The sequence below is a fragment of the Rhipicephalus microplus genome, chromosome 3 (assembly GCF_043290135.1).
Source record: "Rhipicephalus microplus isolate Deutch F79 chromosome 3, USDA_Rmic, whole genome shotgun sequence".
In the NCBI taxonomy this organism is placed as follows: Eukaryota; Metazoa; Arthropoda; class Arachnida; order Ixodida; family Ixodidae; genus Rhipicephalus; species Rhipicephalus microplus.
Genome location: NC_134702.1, coordinates 170,759,453 through 170,783,292, shown reverse-complemented (window position 1 = coordinate 170,783,292; position 23,840 = coordinate 170,759,453). Strand labels below are relative to the sequence as shown.

Sequence of the window (23,840 nt, the reverse complement as noted above, 5' to 3'; positions counted from 1 at the left end):
CAAGAGTAGCTTGGCGGAAAAAGAAGAGCGGCTTCAACTGGCAGCTAAAACCATCGAAGATTACACTAAAGAAAGGGGGCTTCAGTGCTCAGCAGACAAATCGGAACTCATTCGGTTCTCCAAGAGTAAAAAACAAAGGACAGACCCGAGCCTCCGCCTTGAGGTCAAGCTTTACGGCAATATTATACCAGAGAAAACAACTGTTCGGATCTTAGGGATGTGGTTACAGTCCAATCAGCGATGTCTCCACACACTGAATATGCTTAAACGAACAGCTCAACAAATTGTTCGTATGATAGTTCGAATAACGAACAATCGTGCTGGACTGAAAGAACAAGACATGCTTCATTTGGTAAAGAGCTTAGTCATCAGCAGACTAACATACTCGCTACCCTACCACAACATGAATACAGAGGAGAAAGAAAAAGCAGACAAAATAATAAGGATGGCGTATAAAGCGGCTCTGCGACTACCACAAAGCACTTCAACTGCGAAGCTATTAGCGCTCGGACGTCACAATACATTTGATGAGTTGGCTGAGGCACAAGTAACCACCCAGATTAACCGCCTGCTACAGACGACAACCGGCAGAAAACTTCTTCAGAGGATCGGCCTCGGCGAACAAGTACAGGCACATGGAAGAGCTAAGGAATTGTCGTGCTCAGTCAGAGCCTGGTACAAAATATGCCCCCTACCGAAGAACATGGACCCAGTTTTACATGCTGGAAGACGTAAAGCAAGAGCCGTTTACATAGATAAACAGACAAAATATCTGAATACGGCGAGATTTACTGACGCTGCACCATATCAGGCAAATGCAAAGAACATGGTGGCCGTGGTCACAGACCGAAAAGGAAACGTCACAAGTTGTGCCTCCATAGCCCAAGCCTCTATCACAGAAGCAGAGGAGATAGCGATCGCGCTGGCAATCAAGGAGGGCAGGGAGCGAAGAGCCCCAATGACAATAATCACAGACTCGAAGGCTGCATGTAGAAATTACGAAAAAGGTAAAATATGTATGAAGGCCTTCCAAATTCTAACCAAAGCTCACAAGGACTTCCCAATTGAATACACCCAAACCATTATCTGGGCGCCAGGGCACGAGGGCGTCACCGGGAACCAGTTTGCGGATGAGGCGGCTCGAGGCTTCACAGATTACCGAGCTTCCTTGCACACTGCAATAGAGGATCCAACGCCCCTAGACCCTAACTTTGGTGCAATTCTTCAGTATTACAGGGACAATAGAAAAGTGTATCCAGCACCGCATAAGAAACTTACAGCAATGGAATTGGTGGCATTACGCAGAATCTAAACAAACACATACACGAACTTACACAGGCTGCATGTATTCTACCCCACAGCATACAAAGATATTTGTCCGTGGTGTGGGGCCACACCAACTCTGTTTCACATCACGTGGGAGTGTACGCATCAGAATGAAGAACACCACAACATGAACAACACAGAGGAACAATGGGAGGCGCTGCTGTCCAGCTCAGCCATTGTTGATCAGCGCTGGCTGGTCCAACGGGTAGAGATGATGGCTAGGGCCAGCGGAGCCCTGGAATAGGGGCCCGACCATTTGGAATGCTCCGTGTTATGCGCAAATAAAGTTTTCTCTCTCTCTCTCTCTCCACTACAGTGTTTCTCATAATCATATTGTGGTTCGGGGTTGTAAAATCTCATGCCATGCTAATTAAAATTTTGCTAATAATTTTGGTCAGCCGCAAGCTCTATTCTTGGTTGAGTTTTTCACCGCTTGTACAATCGGCTTACGTTTTTTTCCTTCTTTGCTTCTTGAGATTTAGCCCTTAATAGTTTGTAGCTTTTACCCACTTTATGAGCATTGTGGTCTAAAATATTTCAGTAGTTTTGAGAATCATTTAAAGGAAATATCATCTGTGCAAGAAAAACTTATCTAATCTTAATTTTTGCACCTGATAATGTGCCCAAGTATTTCAGCTACATTTTGCCAGCTTCTGGTGTCTGACAATGGACTGGTGTGGTTGTGTTGCATTGATGGGAGGGGCCCAACATTGGAGCACAAAGGGTTAAAGCCTGTTAAGGGTAGGAAGGAAGTGATGATGGCATCCCACCGCTGCCACCAGTTGTTAAGGGCTCGAGGACAATGGCAGGGACGGCGGGCTTCTTTTTAGGGTAGCTGGCTTCCCGCCGTCGTCCGCATAGCCGATCTTCGCCAGTGAGGAGCCCGTTAAGAGAGACTGAACGAAGGTTTATTTACATTATTGAAGAAAGATAGGAACTATACGGGGATCCATAAGATCCCACATTATGTATAACAAAGATTCAGTTCATGATATCGCTCATGAATCTGCTCAAGATTCAGTACTATTTACAAAAATTCTTTGGCTTTTATAGCCCACCGTCGCCGCCGTCTGAAGGAGGTGGTGATCACTCTTGCCTCAAAGCAGTGGACGAAGTTTTTTTGGTTCACCCACCAGAAAGGGTGCAGATATTGCACTACTCGGCTGGGCGAAACGGTTAAATCGTAACAGGAACGCACCATACAAACATGCACCTGGCCCACGCCTTGAAGGCACCGCAGGGCGAGGAGGTAGAGTCCAGAGAGGGAAAGTTGAGCTCCTCCGGGGAGATGGCTGCTAACCCGAACGTCAGCAGCGGTCCATGCTGTTTTCAGCTTCAGGCAGTCCAAACGCTCGATCCCGGTGAACGGCTTCTTCGACGCGTTCCCACGCTTCCAGGCTGTCGGTGCGTTGAGATGGCCTCGCAAAGATGACAAAAGTTGAGTCAGGAGGTTGTCTGAATGAGACCAGCCACAGTGGCGCTGTTCCCCTGCTGTTCGTGCCCGTTCAACAAAAGGCTTGTCTCGCGAAGCTTTTGTTGAGACCCGACTGCTTCCTGGAACATCTACCGGACAGTGTCTTGTAGACTGGGCGCCGATGGGGTTGAAAGGCTCCTTGTAGACCGGCTTATGCACAATCGTGTCCGCCCAGACGAATTGCCGGCCCAAACGTAATAAGCCCAAACGAATTGACAGTAAACATTTTGTGGTGGCATATTTGCATGGCAAGCAGCTGCTCACTGTTCAGATTTCTCTTCGTATGGTGACTGCTGTAGTCACGTTACAGGAGTTGAGGTCTTGCGACAGCCCACCTGCAAGGCACTCGTTGGTGGTTTGCTTCAGCAGCAGTGGCAAAAATAGCACAGAAAGCGCTTCTGTCAGAAACATGGAGTTCTTGACTCTGTATAGAAAAGTGAGCGAGGGGGTGGAGCCCGCAAGGGTTGCCGAAAAGAGTGCCTGACACTCTCTGTTTTCTCGGGCTATGAGCGGAGAAGGTTCAGCTGAGGGAAGGCGAGTGGTCGGCAGGACTGTATTATGGTCCCTTGCCCGACAAAATAACTTGTAAGCAAGCGACAACAGGACTCGTACGCGGAGCGATGTTATTGCATGTGCCCTTCGTGCGACGGTGACCGGCGGGTCGTTTCATCTCTGCTACAGGCAAGTTGGTCCCTAGCTAGGGTGCTTTTACTCGCATGTAAAACAGACGATGCGTGAGCGATGTTATCGGTTTGGACTCTGTACAGATCAACGGCAACCACAGAATTATGCTGACAGTGTTCATATAATTGCTATCGCAATACCTCCCCCCCATAGTCGACATATTGTATACCTCCCTCCTCCCCATTGAGTAGATCTCCCAGATTGCGTTTCTCCAAACTTGGCAAGTATGCGTCTGCCACTGCAAGCCGAAAATAAGACAAAAAAGCAAAAAAAAGCAATATGGAGGTGGGGTTTGGTTTGTTTTACATGAGTGTGTGGAAAGCCACACATTCATAAAATGTGTTACAGTAGACTCATTAAACGGAATGTGAAGGGACCAGGGAAATATGTTCCGTTTAACAGGTGTTCCGTTTACTGAGAGATTGCCAAGGGTGCAGAATATGGGAACAGAACCAATCTTGCCAGAAGAACCTGTTCCATTTAAGCAGCTGTTCTGTTTCACAGATTTCGGTTTACTGAGAGTCTACTGTATTCCAAAGCCTTCATGCCCTTTTACATTAGAGAAAATGAGTAAACTTTTGAAAGATGTTAATCTGACAATGACAGGGGTTTTAATCACTGAAAACGTCCCTCGCAGGTGGAGCAGCATGGACATGACGAGCACCAAGTTCGAGGAGATAATGTCCAAGCACAACATGCACGAGAAGGACGAGTTCAAGTCCATCAAGTCGCTCAACATCTTCTATCAGGCGGGTACCTCACGTGCCGGAAATCCCGTCTTCTACTACATTGCCCGCAGATACAAGTGAGTTGTGGCCACCTTGTTGAGTGTTCTTGTCCTTGCCTAGAGCGTCTCCACTTGTTCCTGTTGATTTTCTGTATGCTTGCACAAGTAAAGGAAGTGGTGATGGTTTATTCAAAAAGCTCAGTACCAGGGCCGTTCACTGTAACGTTCATTGCTTGTCACTGCTGGTCAAAATTGAAACACGTGACAAAGTATGCTTCCAGCTCTAAGGCTTTCTCTGTTTTTTGTGTGTGTGAAAACATTCTGAAAGAGCCTGCTCTTTTTATTTTGTTAGTGGGCTTTGAAACAATCTTACAGAACACTTAGCTGTCAGAACAACTTAACAAAACCTGTACTGTATTATTCAAACATGAATTCTTAGCAGTCTGTGGCTGGCTATATCACACACCATCTTAACAGTGTACTGCATTGGGTGAGCCAGTGCATAGTTGTTTGCGAAACCGTGGTGTCATTTTAAAACACAAGCTTAAATAAAAGAGAAAAAAATGAGGAAGAAAGCAGTTTTACTTTTTTGTGCACTTTTTCATGTTGCACATATCACACCTGGCGGCAGTGGCCACATTGCAGTCAAAACAAAATGAAAAAAATCTTGCCGAGCATTTATCTGGAAGTTTAAGGCATAAGGAAGAGCAATAGACTAAGGTGCACGTGTGGCTTGTGTACCCAAGAAGCCAAAGTCTTGCCTCAGTTCTGCATAGACCCAAGTGGCTTGTGTGGGCAAGCTAAATGCAGGCCTCATTCATTGCATAGCATAGAAAGTGTACACAAGGTTGGTTAAGTTGGTCTTGGAGTTTTCATTGCACTGGATCTTATTGCCCCGTACACCTGACACAAAAGTTTATTATTCGTTCGCAACTTGAAAAAGGTGTACAGGTTGCGCTTTGTTTTCTAGTGCACAATTGTCAAACCATTTGTTTGTTGCTTGTATGTGATCTATAAGGTGAGCTGGTGTAGTTATCATGTTGTACTACTATTATGTACAGCTTTCAAAAGAGCATAATTGTGCCAGCTTACTGCCCGACTCCTTGCAAGCCTGCCTGTGTGAATGAAGCATCTTGGTTTCAGAATTGGCGAGACCAATGGCGACCTGCTCATCTACCACGTCATTCTCACTTTGAAACCCTTCTGCCACAAGCCGTTTGAGCTCATCGTCGACTTTACGCACACCTGTGCTGACAACCGGTTTAGGGTGAGTGTGGAAAATTGAAGAAAATCCAGTCTGACTGAGCACAAGCAAAATGTGGGTGTATCAAATATGCTTCATAGGTGTCTTGAGGTCGTCGGTTAATGTTCGGTGTGTGAAGAAAGGTGAGCTGCTCAAGATGTTGTTGAAACTGATAAGAAGCAGACAGATGTGCATTGCACAGCCTTTGTTTTGTGTGTTCTCAGAAGTTATTGTAACCGTTGCATGGCTCCATGTCTGTCAGTTAAGAATAGGCTAGCTACTATCAACATTTCTATTCGTATGCATTAAATTCTTAGGCACTGTTTGTCCTGATGTGTTCCTCTGACTGGAGCAGCTGATGTGCAATAAATTGGTTTGCAAAGCAGTTCTTCTCAGGTATATCAAACTAATTACTGATTTGAACAATTTTTAAAAATCCTATACAAAAGTGTAGCACTCAATTTCAGGTACAGTTGAACCCCCTTATACGAGCCATGCTCAGAGCAACAATTCTTGCTTTTTATATGAGATGTCTCTAATAAGCAGGGTAACTCGTATGCTCTTTCTGGTCAACCTGTATTTTACTGTAGGCAGAATGGTGTCTCTTACCGTATTTACTCGTCTATTGAGCCCACTCGCATAATGAACCATTCCACACCTTGGCCCTTGAAAAAAAAAACTGTTTTTAATGTATATGTTCATTTTATTTTGGTATGATAATCAGTGCGATCGACGATCGAAACAATGTTAAATCAAGACATTATGTCACAAAATAACAATGCAGTGAAAGTCAGAATATAGTTTAGCAACCATCCTGAATAGTTGCAGGCAGCGCGAGCACAGACGCTGTCAATAAAAATTTGAAAGTGTCGCGCCTCTTGTGGCAAAAGGTCATCTGTCGAATGCAGGAGAAACCTCTTTGCCGATAGTGCCACGCAAGCACAGCGGCACAAAAACAAGCCAAAAACAAAGCACGTGGCCTCCTGAATGGAGGGCACGCAGCATCAAAACACACCACGCGCCCGCCGTCTTCAGAGGCCATGGAAAGCGTAACCACGATGACAGCGCGTCATGCACCCGTGGCATCTACCGCAACGTTTCTGTGCCACCATCCGATGCTGCATTTTTGTTTTCTGATTTCTGATTTGTCATTGCAAACTTTTTTGGGACACCTGCTGTGCAGGGCGCATTTGGCTGTTACGCTAGGTACACGGCGGGTTATAAATAGCATGCGCTGTCGTATGGGAACTGAGGGGCTGGACGACACTTCGGCGTCGATTCGTGCACTTTCGTTTCGGGAGGAAACAAAAAGAGCTTCTGGCTACAAAAAAGATTTTTCGCACACTTTTTGGGCCAGAATAAGCAAAGTCGTCACGTGAAATTTTCGCTGTTACAACTCTTGTGGCTTTTTTTTTCGCGTAATGAACCCTCTCCCAAAATTGGCGTCAACATTTTTGAAAAAAAGGTGGGTTCATTACGCAAGTAAGTATGGTATATCATCTCTTATAAAGGGGTTCAACTGTATATCGACATCTTATTCACGTCCCACATTTGGTATGTGAAATGTTGCGCCACGCCGCACCTTCACGACTGTGCTTCCCTTACTGGCACTCGATAGCTGCATCATCAGAAGTATTTGGGCTGACAATGTAGTGTTGTTTTAAAGGGCCCCTCACCAAGTTTGAAAATTTTGAGCTGACAAGCGCAATGCGTAGAAGGGGTGTCATGGGGACGTCTGCTAAAATTTGCTATGCTACATGCCACGGAATGGGGCCAAATTTCAAAATGAATGCTGCTTTCCTTTCGCGGGCGCGTGCCCAGAGAAGGAGGGCATGACGTGCACGTATGAATTGCCCTACGTGCACGACAGCGCAGTGGCATTGGTCCTCTACGTAGGCAACTGCGCTCTGACGTTGCCAATAGTAACACATGACATTGGGAAAATTTTTTAACACGACATGCGTAGTTTATGTCATTTGTTGCTTGAAGGGATTAATAAAACTTGAGATCAATAATGAGACACAATAAGGGAATGTGCGTGTCCTTTTTCCATTTTTTACTGTGAATTGCAACGAGATGCAGCGCTAATGATCCGGCGTTTCGCATGCGTTCATGTTCCCGGGGTCAGCACATCAAACAGATGATAGCCGAAGCGAAAGTAACACTCCTTCGGGTTCGCTCACACATTGTTCTAATCTATTCTACCGTGTCTAAGCCAGCGTTTCCAAACCATCTTTCAGAAACGGGCAGTAGAGCACAAAATACTGCTGGTAAACAAAAATACGCTGTTCGCGTGCTCGGGGGTTCGGCTTGTTCGGGCACGTCATGAGCACGTGACCTCTTGGTCGCATACCGAATAGGGTAGGGAAGAGATTTGGCTTGCAAAGGTTACGCGGGGGAGCAGCAAGGGTTTCGAGCTCGCCTCCTCTCATCCTCGTTTCGCGCCACTTCAAAAAACCAGTTTTCTCAGCTTGTAATGCACCGATTGAAAAAAAGTTTTGCAGCTTGATGCTCCTCATCGGACACACAACAACTTCCATGGTCTAACTAAAATTTGTTATGGGGCCTGGTGAGTGGCCCTTTCACAAATGTACTTAAACAGGTCATTGAATCTGAATTGAATGCAGTGCATGCTGTGGAGGAAAATGAGCAAGATGTGAGCAAGACGTGATGTGTGGATGGTTCCCACTGCAGAAATTTATTTGCATTCCATAATGGTGAATAATATTTTGAAAGCTTCACAGCAGGGCAGTCATGTTCAGTACAAACATTACATAAAACATACTCGGGAGGAATCCTTGACACCCTTTAGAGCATGTATTTGCTGCCCATTTATCCACTTTTTGGCTTGCAATGCCTACCAGTTGACACAACTGAGCCAATTGACTCGGAGTGTGGACGATGCTTAATCATACCCTAAAGTACCTTTTGCATTTTTGGTTGGAGAAGCTGGCAGGCCAGTAGCCATGCCTTCAGCACAAGTTTGGCCTCGGCAGAAAAAGATGGCAGCCTTCGAAGGATTCACAAGTTCAGCTGATCGTCAGCAGTCTAGCCTCAATAAACATCTTCAACTGTGTCTTCGGCAGCACGTTTGGCTTAGTGCCACTGTACAGATTCTGGAACACAGGGTGCCGCTGGAGCCAATGTTTTGACAAGTGGTCTTGCTTTCTTCTAGGCTGCAACTGCTTACTTTACAGTGTGTATGTGTGTGCTTAATACTAAAGAGTCTCCTAAAATTTAGTGGAATCCCGATTTTACGACTTTCTTGGGGCTGTGCAAAATCGTCGTCAAATGCGGGCGTCGTAAAATCCAAACATAGAAATTTACGCCCACAAAAAAAAACGTTTAGCAAGCGAATTAGCGAGAAACCTTAACGCATACTACCAACAAACTCTACAGGGCTCTAAAACAAAGTGAAAAGAACACTGCCGCACATGTAATAGTTATGATTCATTAAAACAAACTTTGAGTGCATTGCAATCCGATCGCGTAATACTTAACAGCCGTAGCAAAACATGGCACACACTTGACAAAAAATCCGTAAGTCTCTTCTGCACTTTCTTTGAGCCCATCTGCAAAAGCTTCCCTTGAAGCTTGGAAATCTCCAAAAGCACATCCTCTGTGGCGTCGCGTGTACATACGTAGCTCCTGATGCCATCTATGCGCCGTAGCATATCGGCAAATGACGTAGGGATGGCAGAATCTGCAGCAGCAGCGTCGTCCTCGTCCGAGGTCGCAGCAGCGTCACCACCGAGAAGTTCTTCCGCGACTGCTTCGTCCAGCGACAGTTCACCGCAGGTGGCAATCTTGTCGTCAGCCTCCACGAAATCAACGAACGTTGTAGGCGGGTTCAAACGCTTGAAGTCGTCGTCGATGGTGCTTGAATCCTCGTCCATCGAGGATGTGGAGTCGCGAGCAGTGGAGAAAGCCTCTCGCACGAAGCCATAATGCTTAAATAAGTTAGCAATTCTGGTTTGCGACACTGCGCTCCACGAACTGGCGATCATGTGCATAGCGTTGAGCAAGGAAATCTCCTTTCCTCCTCGCTGCGCTCCATTGCCGCTAGCCGACGCTGCACAAGCCGCTTTCTGTAGCCCTGCTTCACGCACTTGATGATTCGGGCATCCAGGGGCGGCAGACGGCTTGTGCAGTTTGGCGGGAGAAACACAACCTTGGTGTTCCGTAGGCAGGTCGTGTCGGGTGGGTGGCATGGCACATTATCCACAGAAAGAATTTTTCTCGCCTTCGCACCCATTTTGTTGTCTAACTGCTGTAGGAACTTGGATATAGCGGACATCATCCACGCCTTTTCGTTGAAGTCGTACCTGCAAGGCAGCGTCTGCAAATTCCTGAAGCACCGTGGCTTGCCAAATTTTTCTATTACGAGCACCGGCAACTTTTAAGAACCGTCCTCGTTAACACAGAACATGGCCGTCAAGCTCTCTTTACTGCGCTTCCCTCCATGACAACTGTTACCCTTTAAAGTAAGGGTCTGCTCGAGCTGCATGTGGTAAAATAGGCCACTTTCATCTGCGTTTAAAACGTCGCAAAGCCTGTATTTAGCAATCAAGTCCGGCAGTGACCCTTTCCACTTTTGCACTCTGCAAACGTCTACGGAGGAGCTTTTTCCACAGGAGCGGCTGAAGACGATATTATTGCGCATTTTAAAGTGATCCAGCCACCCGTTTGATGTCTTGATATCGTTGATGCCCAGGCGCAATGCCACAAGGTCGGCCTTTTCTCAGAGGATGGCACCGCCAATATTGATGGCAGATATTCACAATTGAAGCAGCCACTTCACCAGCACTTTCTCCAAATTTTCGTGTTTGCCTTCTTTCGCATTCTTCCGCTTCAGTCCGAACTTGATTGCGTTCTGAAGAATCGAAGCCTTGTTAGCCAAAATAGTCTTCAATGAAGACTTCGCTATCTTTAGCTCCCGGGCAATACTTGCTTTTGTGGCTCCATGCCGCTTCTCGGCTTCTTCGATGATCTTTAGCTTTTCTCCGAGCGATAAAGCTACGCGCTTTGCGACATTTCAAATAGCTGTGCGATACAATCGCGGACATCACGTGCACTCCAGGAAAAAAGAGTGAAGAGAGGGCCACGGCACCCTAGCTGACTCTTCTGAGGTGTTAAACTGACCCCTTTTGAAAGCTAGGAGCAGAAGAAAAGTTGGCATTTCAAAGGCATGTCATTGGACTCCTGTGAAGCGCTTTTCGATTGTTTTTCGTGGTGAAGCCGCCGTATTACGTCGCACATACCATGTGGCTGGCGGTCGGTGCCAACACCGTCTCGGCGCCCGGCGCCGCCGTTCGTATGCCCTGTGTGCCTTAGCGTCGTGCACGGAGAAGGAGGCTGGCGCCTCCTCCTTCCTCAGTTTTTGCTCCCTTTTGGAGTGCGTTCTGTGTCCAATAGTTCTGTGTTCGAGAAAGTGCACGCATCTTCGATGGCTGGTACGTCATATTGTATGCGGAGGTGACATGCTTGAGAAGACGCTCATGGAGCTGCATCCGCGGGTTGTGGATGCACGACTGCGAGTTCAGACAGTTATGCGCATAATTGTACAAACTCCCGTAACGGGATTGAGATGCACTTTCGTGTAAGTCCTAATAATGAAGCATTAAATCAGATTACATTACATTACATCCTAATGAGCCCTTCCCCCCCCCCCTCCTCAGCTAAGATGCTACTCAGGTTAGCCTTCCCTAAACAAAATCCTTTGGACGCCGCTGCGCGACGAAAGCAAAAGGAAGATGGGCATTCAAAAAAGGTGAAAAGAATGGGGAAAACCACAACCGCGCCCTTTTACGCGGCTTTCACAGCCGCTAATAGAGTGAAAGGAAGACGAACGTACGGCAGGTGAAAGCTGAAATGAACTAATTTCACTGTTTTTAAAGATGGTTGGAAATTTTTTGAAGAAAGGCTTAAGGGGAGACGCTCCTCGAAAAAGTTTTTTTTTTATTTCTAGTAATAGAGACTTGAAAAGTTTGTTATTAGTATAGTTTTTCATGCAGATTTGAAATATGCAATCATTTTTTGTGTAGCTGCTATAATTATTGAGTTCTGCCATAAACAATAGCAAAAAGTTACATTTTTTGCGGGCACTCTTTTATGTACTAAACTTTCAGTAAAAGCACTGTGTCTGATCTTATTTGACTCTTGGTAGATTGAAAAGTGCAAATATTTATATAGATATGTCACAGAAATATTGGAACCAAGAAAAAAAAAATTGTATTGAATGACTTATTATTTTCAATCTCCCTTGAAACAATAAGCTAATATTTTCACAACTAATGCTGGTAGGCATTGCAATTTAGAGTAGATATTTGCATTCTGCATGTGTTGAAGAATATGTGTGCCAAGTTTCGTTACTATACAATGAATATAAGTTTCTAAAAGGCTGCCCGGAAAACGTGAAACTGTCAGAAAAAATGAAAATGAGAAAAACAAGTTTGAAAGTTCGCAAAGTTGGCATTTATTAGAAAATCATTCTTTTTGCATCAAATTGGGGCACAATGAAAAGTACCTTGCCTTGAATGCACTGCAAGTGTCTAGAAGTCCCCTGCACCATAGCTTGGTCCTTCACGGCTCTTGCGGTCAGTGTCCTCAACACGAGCTCTCTTCGCTGTGTTGCGAGGGTGTGCCCTCGCTTCTGCAGTTTGCTTCAGGTTCATCTTCCTGATGCGCATGACGTCACAGTGGTCACCATGTGTGGCCAGATCTTGTGAGGGGGGAATTCCAATGCCTTCGAGCACTTCTTCAAAGCCCCTGTGGCCTTTGTTGTACCAGAGTACAGCAAGAGCGGTGGCTGTCTCCACAGTTTTTCTGGAGGCGAACTTTGTTTTTGGACATAGCAGCCATATCTTGCTGTTCAGCGATTCAGCTGCATTCTGTGTCTTGCCATGAAGGCACCGAATAAGGAGTTTCTCCTCTGTAAGGCGCTTGTAGATAGGCATAATTGCCAATCCTTGAGCCTTCGTCAACAGTGGGGTGTGGCGTGGTGCAGGCTCCCCCAGTGCTTCCGCACGCTTGTGCTTGCACCACGAATTTGGTCCCGCGGGGCAAAAGTTGTGGCTACTGGCACCATCACTGAAGCAGCAATGAAAATACGATGCCCATATGGCAGTGTACATATTTCGGACACTGTCCTTGTTGCTCGTGATGGCGATCTTGTAATATGTTTGTAGTTTTATTATTGTCGCATCTTTCAGTTTTTCGCCTCGTGGCAGTGGCGTTGCCAATTTTCGTAGGGCAGTTCCCAAGCGCTTTGCAACGTGGTTCGTGCACTCTTCTTTGTCAATGGGGGTGTCACAGTATACATTTGCCTCGCAGACTGCAGTGTAGGCCTTGCTGTCACCATCACTTAGGAAGCTGGTGAATCGCAGTGGAGTTTCATAAGACGAGGTCCTCTGCCATATATTGACAGCTGCCGCAGGTTCCATTGCATGGGATGAGCAGTCAGTGTTTTTTTGGCAAACTGGAAGATGAAAAGCTCGCCATATCTCTTCATCCTCCCCAAGGTCCCTGTGTATACTGCAAGCATGGCAGTAGTTCGAAAGAACTTCAAAATCGAGGCAGAGCCCCGTGTCCAGGGACACGACTGTGCCCACTCCATTGTGGCTTTTATGACCTCTTTTCTGCCAGGTGCCATCAAACATGACTGGCACATCTCTGCCGCCGAATGCGTCCTTCGTGATGTTTCGTGCCTGGTGCAAGTTTCTGATCACTGCCGTCATCGCCGCACCATGGAGCTTCTTGCAAATGCCGTTGAATGTCTTGGATGTGATGCATCGGGCTCGGAAGACCAAGAATCGCACAAAATCGTGAAAGTTGGTCGTGGCCTGCGCCTATAGCGCGTGCTGCCAGAACTGCCTTCACGTTTACAGCAAAGCTGTCACGCGAGCTGCCGCTGTCAAAACGAGCGCTCGTTCCTTGGTCCCCGGCCGAAGCAGTACGTCTCGACGTGTGCGTGAACGAAAGTGCAGATTCAGGGCAATCAGAATTTTGACAGCACAGTTCGAGGAATGCCGAAAGTCCTTTGCGCTTTCCAGCTGCCTCTCGCATGCCGAGCTTCCGTTCGCGGCAGGTTGGGCATTGCGCACCCGCCACAAGTGCCGTCAGCGCATCGATTTCGCAAAGCAGCATGTTCGCAGTAGCAGCATCTACCGGTCTACGTTCACTCTCGAAGAATCCAATCTTTCTTTGGGATGCACTGACGAATTCCACGGCAGCAGCTATTTCACAACCACTGTCGCAGGGTTCGGTGACGGTGTTAGGCCTATCCGAAGTCGGAGCGTCGGGGCGTTGGTCGGGGGCGACATCGTCGTTTGCTGTCGCTTTGCGAAGCGTCCGACGCCGTTTCCCTCGATACTTGTGGCGAGTTCTGAACTTTAGATTATCTGAACTGCACTTCTTCGGGCTTGCCATGACGCAAAAATCCAGAGAAACACAGAAAAACTCGATCACGACGTCCGAGGCTTCGCTCTTTTGCCGGAGAGATTGGAGGGGGAGGAGCGTGGAGCGCACCGCCGTCCAATGGCGGCCTCGTGCTGTGTGCGCGATATTCAAAACGCGTGACGTACGCGTTGTTTTTCTCGTTTTTTGTTTATTCTGCGTGAAGGCACGAGACTGGCTACTAGTGGATTATGAAGGATACGGCCTTCGCAGCATGCGTGCACGATTGCAAACGGCGGCCAATGCGTCGATTTCGCGACAGGACGACGCGAACTTCGCCGTTTTTCGCGACTTTCGCGCATTTCTCGCGTCACCGCTGCCCACTTGGAAGCATTTTTTGATAATTTCTCGTGCGAATTTCAGCTTGATATTTTCAGAAGTAATAGATTATAGTCCAAGGATGCCAATACAGCCAAAAAAAAAAAAGCGAAAATTTTCCGGAAAACCGCGACTTTTCGACCCGCGTCTCCCCTTAATGAAGCACTGATACATGTCAGGACACCTTCAAGCCTTTCTTCTAGGAAAAGGCCTTGCTGAGGGTATTTCAGGTGGTGCTTACTAGAGCGACACATTTGTTTTTTTTTGTGTTGGTTTTGTTGTACTTGTACTGTACAAAAGCTTGTTGTACTTTGCGTTCAGTCCATGCCCGTATCGGTGTTAACAAATTATAATAAAACAAGACATCTGCCGTGCAGCAATGTTTCTGTGTAGTAGTTTGTTTTTCTAAAGAGGGCCAATACGCTTTTTAAGGAATGTGAAAAAGCATTTGGTTCAACTTATAAAAGCCACAAGAAGGCACAGATAAATAAATGAATTAGTAAACTCTGGCACATTTGACGTGGTCCCAGAAAAACAAGCCTTGAATTACGATTCTGGGCTTTTGTAGTTTTAGTGTCACTTTTTTATGCATACCAACTGTTTCACAATCACGCCTGAGTTGGATGAGTGTGCGTGTCGCTGTAGTTGGCTCACTTTGTTATCATTGAGTGACAGGGCAACATGTTGCTGCGCTGAAACATTGCTGCTACCAAGCGTCTTTCTTTAATGGCTTCTGTGCATGTTGAGGCTGTCTGCTTGGTCACTATTGTTGCTTGGTCGGTCTAATATTTTGACTGCCGCCACTTTTGACCACTCTCCTACCCCCAGACGGAGTTTCTGCAGAAGTGGTTTGTCGTGCTGCCAGAGGTGGCGTACGAGAAAGTCCAGGCCGCGTACGTCTACAACTGTAACTCGTGGGTGCGCGAGTACACGAAGTACCATGACCGCATCCTGGCGCCCCTCAAGGGCAACCGCAAGCTGGTGTTCATGGACACCCCGCAGCGGCTGCACGAGTACATCGAGCCTGAGCAGCAGCGACTGCCAGGTGCTACCCTCGCCTTGGACGAGGACCTCAAGGTGTTCAACAACGCACTCAAGCTCTCTCATAAGGACACCAAGGTTGCCATCAAGGTCAGCATTGTCGGACATTTGCTATTGACGAGAAAGGGTTTCCTGGCTGCACTGACAAAAGCACCCCATCAACACTCTGCATGCTGCCTCAGCAACAACATGCAGCTGTGGCATAGGGGAGTGGAATCACCACAGCATACTTTTCAGCACCCTTTTTAAAAACAACCTAGAGAAGAGGAACAGTTTTCTGTTCTTGCCTGTAATAATATACTCAGAAGACCCCCTCAACCTTTTTTTAATCGGTTTGGAAGAGAGTGTCCTCTGCAGTAAAGATGTCTTGATGGAGTTGGTAAGAATTAGTACGTCATTTGATACCTTCACTAAGCAAACTTAAATGGGTCTATTTTGTTTTCAGGCCCCGCCACCGTGGTCTAGTGGCTAAGGTACTTGGCTGCTGACCCACAGGTTGCGGGATCGAATCCCGGCTTCGGTGACTGCATTTTCCATAGAGGCAAAAATGCTGTATGCACATGTGCTCAGATTTGGGTGCACGTTAAATAAACCCAGGTGGTCGAAATTTCCGGCGCCCTCCACTACAACGTCTCTCATAATCATATGGTGTTTTTGGGACTATAAAACCCACATATTATTCAATTATTCTGTTTTCAGAATTTCCTGGCATAAAATGTTTGCAAGAAGGTTACTTCTTGTGCTAGAGAGGTCTTGTGCTTTTCACAAAGAGAATAACGAAGTTCCTCCAATGGATCTGTTCATTTAACCTTGAATTCAAGCTTCGTGGCAGTTCTATTTCTCCTAAATGTGTATTCACGGTGTAGCACCCCTTTGCTACAGTGAAATCACTTTTACAAAAAGTTACATGCAGTTTATGTATGTCTATTAGTTCGTTCATATACATAGACATTTAGAATGATATAAATTTGTTTGCAGCAAATTCTAATACCGAAATATTCGTTTGAATATTTGCACATGCCTGGTATTTTATAAATGTAATGCATGATAGAGCCATTTCAGGAAAAGGAGTGTTACCGTTTTAAAATATTTAATTAAAATATTTAATGTACATGAAGGACAGAAGTGTAAATTTAAAGAGACCCACAACTGGCCAGAACGGGTGATTAGATTCCGGTAGAAAGGAAAAGAGCGTGAATTGTGGTGACAGGTGACAGCATACTTTTCGCGATCTGAGTAGGATTTGTATATTTAAATCACGTTTAAAAGTAACCAAAACCGGCATGTCGCGCCCCTAGCACAAGAGCTATGAACAACAAATATGAAGTCCTAATAACTTTGCTGTGATTATCTAAAGCGCACCAGAATAACGACTTAAATTTTGACTATGTAGGTCATTGTTCATTTTTGTTTGCTTCTGTTCACATTACAAGGTTAAAGAAGTAGAGCGTGAAAATTGGCGCTGCTTTCATGGCCTCTGCAGGGAAACAAGTGCAGTTGCGCATGCATGCGGCTGGGCAGCGTTTCCAGAGCAGCTCAATTCATGTTGCGTTGGAAGAAGCACGCCAGTTTGTGAATGCGATCGCTTCGGCACGCGAAATGCCCTAGACCTACTGCTGCATGAAAAATTGATATCACTCATGTGTGCTGCTGGTGGTGGTCTGTCGGTTTCATTGCTACCGCTGTCGTTCGTTGAAGCATCTCGCTCTGGCGCTACTTGATAGGGGTCCGAATTTCGCGCACGCATGTGAGCCAAAATTCGTTCCTTTAACCCGCTTAAGTTGTCAAGCGATGACATATCGAAGCCATCCAACTACGGCAGCGCGTGAAGTACCATGTGTGAATTGTTGATTACGTGTAAACGCGTCGTTTCGTTTTCGAAGACTTGGCTTAGCTCGACTTGGCTTAAGTCAGAAAAAAGTCCTGTGCACAGTCAAAAGTACTTGCATAAGAAGCCCTGGGAAAGGGCTGTAACTCCTGTAAAATAGTTTAGCACACAAGAAAGCAGTGGTCGCTGAACTGTGGGCTCGACAAACACAACATTACGTGTCTGTACTTAGGGTTTCATTTTTCAACACTGCTGGCGTTACACTGGTGTATAATCGCTATCGCAATCACATACACTGTTTGCAGCATGTCTCGTTAAGACTGCATCATCATCATCATCATCTTGACTACGTCCACTGCAGGACAAAGACCTCTCCCACATTCTGCCAGTTAACCCGGTCCTGTGCTTGCTGCTGCCAATTTATGCCCGCATACTTCTCAATCTCATCTGCCCACCTAACCTTCTGTCTCCCCCTAACCCGCTTGCCTTCTCTGGGAATCCAGTTAGTAACACTTAATGATCAGCGGTTATCCTGTCTACGTGCTACATGCCCGGCCCATGTCCATTTCCTCTTCTTGATTTCAACTATGATGTCCTTAACCCCCGTTTGTTCCCTGGACTGCATAATCGCCGCAAATAGAAAAATTCTTATTATATAATGTTCTACAGTGTTTTTCGTGTTACTATTCCATGACTAGAAGCTCAGATCGGTAAGCTTTCCGTTGCACTCAAGGAAACGAGTACCGCAAATGTTGGTAGTGGGTCCCTTAATGGGGTTATTTTCTTTGTTAGATGCACTGTAATAATGAGAACTAATAGACGGTGACGCCAAGCAAATTGGCATTATGGTCTGTCAGTTCTCATTATTATAGTGTGTATCTTATGCACATTGATACCTTATGTGGGGTGGTTGGACACTCCCAGAATGAACTCCTGGTTGTGCTTTTTCCGGTGTGTGACAACATCCTCTCCACTGTGCAGGTTGGCCCCACAGCTATTCAAGTGACCTCTGCTGAGAAGACAAAGGTGCTCAGCCACTCAGTGCTCCTCAATGACGTCTACTACGCCTCCGAGATTGAGGAGGTGCGTGATGATAAGTGGCTTGCTTGAAAGGCACAGTTGCAGACGCAGTGACAGAGATGGATGTCAACGATTCAAACATAGTCGCATTTATTTTCTTTAGAGTTGTAACTCGCTTGCCTTTCCATGTGTTAGCAAGGCAGAGACAGTCAGTGAGGGTCGCCATCACGGTTTGCCTCTTGAAGGCTGCAGTTTGTGAATGTAAGAAAACAAGAATAGTGCCTTGTGTTCACTGGAGTATGTGGCATTCAAAGTATTCACAATGAACAAATAGATGTATATTAATCTGCATGTAACCACTTGTAAAGATGATTTCACTGCAGCGTAGAAGTGATAAGCCGAGAAAGAACCTATTCAGGGGAAATCCACTCTGCTGTGAAGCACCCTCTCAAATTTAAGGGGGTCCTGCAACACTTACTGAGCATGGTCAGAAAACACTGCCGATCGGTAGTAGAGGCTCCTGACAACACACGAGCCAAATATTATAGCACAGCACGTGGCCTACAATTCACAACGAATTTTCAAAGCTAAAAATTGCTCTCTTCCCTCAGCAAATGACACTATAAGCTAAAAAATCACTTGTCACAGCCATTGGCTAATTTGAGCATGGCGCGCTCGATTGTTACTGGGGCCGCCGCGAGAGGCCACCACTTTCTCACGCGTATATGCGCGATCGCGCTGAAAGGCCGTGTATTCGAAGAAAAACTAAAAGAGAAAAGGTGTTCAAGGCTATGAGGCATGCGTGACGTTCTTCCTTTCCCTGTGTCATCTCTCCCTGCTTAGCTTCCAGCTCTCTTGTCGGGACAAGAAGGGAAAATTAAATCGCAGCGTGCGACAAATCTTCAGAACTTTGCTCGTACTGGACTGGCGATAAATATTTTGCAGGGGTAAATTCGTGAGGCAATAAGCTTCTTTAGTGGCTTTATGGCTTCTTGAAAAAGTGTTGCAGGGCCCTTTTATATAAACATGTTACCCTCAAATCAATTTATTATTTTATTAAGCCTAATAGCTTGTTATGACAGCTTATATGCTATAAGTATAATAAAATTTAAAATGTGACCTATTCTACGGGTTATCACTCGCATCCTACCGAAACTCAAATCCCGCTACTACTCGTTGTTTCGACTTCCTTTGAACAACAACAACAAAAAATGGTCATTCGGGTAGAGCCCATTTGGCAATAAAAAAAATATTGTGCTGGTTACTAGATTATGATAAATATTCCCTTTCTTTATATGTCATACATACCATTTGATTCGGAATTATTAGACCAAAATAACTATTTGCTTCGAACCTAAAGTTGAGTGTTTGCACAAGCCTACTCATTTGTCTTAAACCACGGTTGACAAATCACACTGATGGCACAGGGGTGCCACAAACCAGCACACCAGGGCACCCTGGTTTGTGCTGGTGAGATCTGATGCAGATGCCATTCGTTCACTGCTGGTCGCTCATGCCCACATTTGCACACTTTATAATCATCATTTCTGTGCACTGTTTTGATTTGGTTGCATCGCAACATTGAGATAATTTGTAGGCTCGCTATGGGAGGCCCGAAAAGACCTCTCGAACTTCCCATGATTTCGTCACTGTCACTTGCAATCAGTCTGGTTCACTGCCTACTAGTAGCGGCTGTGACATTGCCATTATGCATGATTCTATCACGCAGGTGTGCTTGGTGGACGACAACCAGTTCACACTGACCATTGCCAACGAGAGTGGCCCGCTGTCCTTCATCCACAACGACTGTGACAGCATCGTCCAGGCCATCATCCACATACGCACCCGCTGGGAACTTTCACAACCTGTGAGCACTGGCTGAATGCCTTTGCACAATTATGTATTGTTATTCTCTTTTCTGTAAACCTAGATGTGTCATTTTCTTTTTTGGCATTTGTAACTGGGATGGCAGGTTTTGGGCAATAATATAAGTTTATAATATAAGTATATAATATAAGTTTCAAAGTACAATATGGCTTGCGTAATATAATGCCATTACTTGTGTTGTTCTTTTCTATTTCGATATCATGTTGAAGGACTCAGCATCGGGCTAAAGCTTGCCAAATGTTTGCTAGTAATCTGTACTGCTCTTGTGAACTATTGCTTTGTTTTATGCTGTATGAGGAGTTGACATCAATTGCATGATGGTTTTAGAATGGTATTGAAATGTTTAATAACTGACCAATGGTTTGTTTGTCCTGACTTCTAAATTTTCAAATCGGTGCTACTTAAAAGTCCCAATGACTACCCGCACTTTTAATTCCTTTGCTTTTAACATCATACAGTTATAAGCTGCTGTGTTCAAATCAAAGGCACTTTCTTACTTTAACTAACGTTGTAACTGAACCTTCAGTTAGTTTCCCACCTGGATCTACCCACTTGTTTATCAGTGGCTTTGAGAGAAGGAGTTCTCGCTGAATCCCCCTGTGCGGTTTTGCAACAGGATTCAGTGACGGTGCACACCAAGATTCGACCCAAGGACGTTCCAGGCACGCTGCTCAACATGGCCCTGCTCAACCTGGGCAGCTCGGACCCCAACCTGAGGACGGCTGCATACAACCTCCTGTGCGCACTCACCGCCACCTTCGACCTGAAGATCGAAGGGCAGCTGCTGGAGACTGCTGGTGCGGTCTCCTTGTGTTGCCTTAGTGTGCTAGTGGTGCAATAACACTAAAAAATCGCCTCTAACGGAGGCCAGGGGACATAGTTGAAACCACGGCAAAGCCACACTCGTTGAAGCCAGGTCTGTGAGCTTTTGTGCTTGTTTTTACTTGCCAAGAAAGGCATCGAGTGATGCTTTAATGTCTTCGGAACTTGCCTCGTATGCCCTAAGCTACTGTTTAAAGGGGCCGTGCGGCACAAGCCAAGCGTGTAGTTTTCAATGCTCCTTCTCAAACTGTGGAATCCACCGGTATCGTTGCACGAATGGCAGGAACAGCAACAGAGCTGTTATAATTTTGTGTCCATAATGAAGCCTCGTCGGTTTCAAGCTAGAGCAACACATAACAGCTGTTTTTGTGATTGGAAGTGACACTTGATCAAATGGAAGTGACTACGTTGGTCGGGCGCACAAGCTGCATGTAATATTCATATGGTCGCAGATAGGCCACTATTGAGCACTAAAAATTATGAAAACACTCTTTATACTTCTACAGATACCCAAGGATTTGTGTTTCTAAATATGAAGTTTTGTAAACAATTGCCAAGTGACGCCAGGTGCGCTGCACTATGGCCACCATGAGGCAAGTCTCCCGGTATGCCTTCGTAAGACGCGTGCAGTAACCAGCCCTTGACATCAGCGGGAGTCTACTGGGGTTTTGAAGTCTGAAAGTTTGAAGACTAATGGCCTTTGTTACCATGTACGAATTTCGATACAGTTGGCACTTTTCAGCAGGCATGATACATCCACACTCAAATGAGCCGGGCATACGAGCCCACACTGTTTCAGGCTGAGCCGCATCTTGATGAGGACTCACTGACTTTATGCTTTTACAATGGTGATGCACAAAAGGTGTAGGTGGGCATCTGGAAAAGGCACTGCAGTACACACTTTAGCACGCTGCCTTGGCTCACTACCTGTAATGCTGTTGGCCATAAATGGATAGATGTCCGATGCCAATGCACAAAAAACTGTCACTGTTAACTCACAGCATTTTAGGAGCACTTGATGTGGTCAATGTGGTCAATGTTGGTCAATGTTGTGGTTTTGCTAATCTTGAAACTACTTATCTCGATTTTTTCCCAGTTTATGCAGTTTTCACTTGTGGGGTATTATTACTGTATATATGTTTGCCACTACATTTCAGGGATGGCACGAAACAAGACAGTTACCTAACTTCTTTGCACATAGTCGAGCCTAGCTTAGCCTGATTCAACAAAGGTACTCTAACACTTCTTTGTCATATCGTTGTCTAGTTGTCTGCATCACTGTGATGGTGAGGAAAGAAGACTAGACATGTAGTTCGCAGTAATAATGGGGTCAAAAGGTGATTGATTGATTGATTTGTGGGGTTTACCGTCCCAAAACCATCATATGATTATGAGAGACGCCGTAGTGGAGGGCTCCGGAAATTTTGACCACCTGGGGTTCTTTAACGTGCACCCAAATCTGAGCACACGGGCCTACGACATTTCCGCCTCCATCGGAAATGCAGCCGCCGCAGCCGGGATTTGAACCCGCGACCTGCGGGTCTGCAGCCGAGTACCTTAGCCACTAGACCACCGCAGCGGGGGGGTCAAAAGGTGAAAAGGTTGCAGTTGCTACATTGCAAAGGAGTTCATAGGTTGACAATATGCATTGCCTTTGTAGTCGCTTCTCATTCTTTCTATGGAGCCGTGTATTATGATTTAGCCAATTATCAGGGTTGGTCAGGTAGCACAGCAGGGGACGAGAATGGGAAGCATTTAAACCATAACAGTCAGCTGACAGTAATCGAATGCTCCTCCATGACTGATATTTTGTGAGGAGAAGAATGGTGTACAGCTGTCACTCATACATGTACACCTCTCATAGCTCATTTACATAAGATAGCAGTTTTCAGACCTGAGAGGTTCTTGCCAAAGTCACCGTAACTCGTGCCGGCTTACAGATGTCATCCCGCCCTCTTGCAACATGCAGGTCTGTGCATCCCGTCGAACAACACCATCTTCATCAAGCAGATCAGCGAGAAGCTGGCGACCAACGCGTCGCACCTAACGCTGGAATTCCTGGAAGAGTGCATCCAGGGCTTCCGGGCATCGTCCATTGAGCTGAAGCACCTGTGCCTCGAGTACATGACCCCGTGGCTGCCCAACCTGACGCGCTTCTGCAAGCACTCGGACGACAGCAAGCGCCAGCGCGTGGCCACCATCCTGGACAAGCTCATCACGCTCACCATCGAGGAGGTGGAGATGTACCCTTCCATCCAGGCCAAGATCTGGGGCAAGATCGGACAGGTGTCCGACCTGCTCGACATGGTGCTCGACAGCTTCATCAAGGTGGGCATACCCTTATGGAGTGCATTGGGCAACTGAGGCTTGCACTGAAACCCAGTTGGCTCAACTGGCAACATTCTGTGTAGTAATACAGTAAAACCTCGTTAATTCGAACTCTGTTATTTTAAAATCTCGCTTAATTCGAAGTATTTCCGTGGTGCCATATTTCGCTATGTAAGTTTGAGTGGACAACTTGAAACAGTGGCCAACACCAGTCTGGTTAATTCGAAAACTTTGGGTGCCATGTGCGGGTTTTAGATCCCGATTTCGCCCCTAAGCCGTGGAAATGACGGTCCTTAATAGCCACAAGGCAATGCAACGTAGTGATACTAGAGTGGCAGCTGAAGCACCCCAGCCTCGCTACTTCCAGTGCAAAAAAAAAAGGAAAAAAGAAACTGTCTCGTCAGCCGCAACGTGTTTGCGGAAAATGAGGCATGCTTTACTGAAACGCAGCAGTGACACACGAGCAGCATATTGCATGTTTTTCGCAATATCAGCCGGTCATGGTTTACTCATTCTTTCTGGGATTGTAAAGAAATGAACAAAGGGTAGTTAAGCGGAATTCGCGATGTATGCGAACCTCTGATTGCCTGTTGCTCCAGCTATTCGTGACTTTGCACTGCTAAAAGAGTTCTTGCTGGCAACACCTACTTCGAAAACTAAGTTCAAAAGTTTCAAGCGTAATTTTTTT

At 46.0% G+C, this 23,840-nt stretch overlaps 1 protein-coding gene across 7 annotated transcripts in view; it reads left to right on the top strand.

The window, feature by feature from the left end:
• LOC119168574 (neurofibromin 1) overlaps window positions 1-23,840 on the top strand; it is a 237,568-nt gene that overhangs the window by 136,730 nt on the left and 76,998 nt on the right. For all 7 annotated transcript variants that reach the window (XM_075890506.1, XM_075890501.1, XM_075890504.1 and 4 more), the window contains 7 exons: window positions 4,122-4,289; window positions 5,355-5,478; window positions 15,055-15,357; window positions 18,077-18,178; window positions 19,845-19,982; window positions 20,619-20,799; window positions 22,794-23,152. In XM_075890506.1, coding sequence (XP_075746621.1) covers window positions 4,122-4,289; window positions 5,355-5,478; window positions 15,055-15,357; window positions 18,077-18,178; window positions 19,845-19,982; window positions 20,619-20,799; window positions 22,794-23,152 — 1,375 coding nt within the window. The remainder of the gene's footprint in view (window positions 1-4,121; window positions 4,290-5,354; window positions 5,479-15,054; window positions 15,358-18,076; window positions 18,179-19,844; window positions 19,983-20,618; window positions 20,800-22,793; window positions 23,153-23,840) is intronic.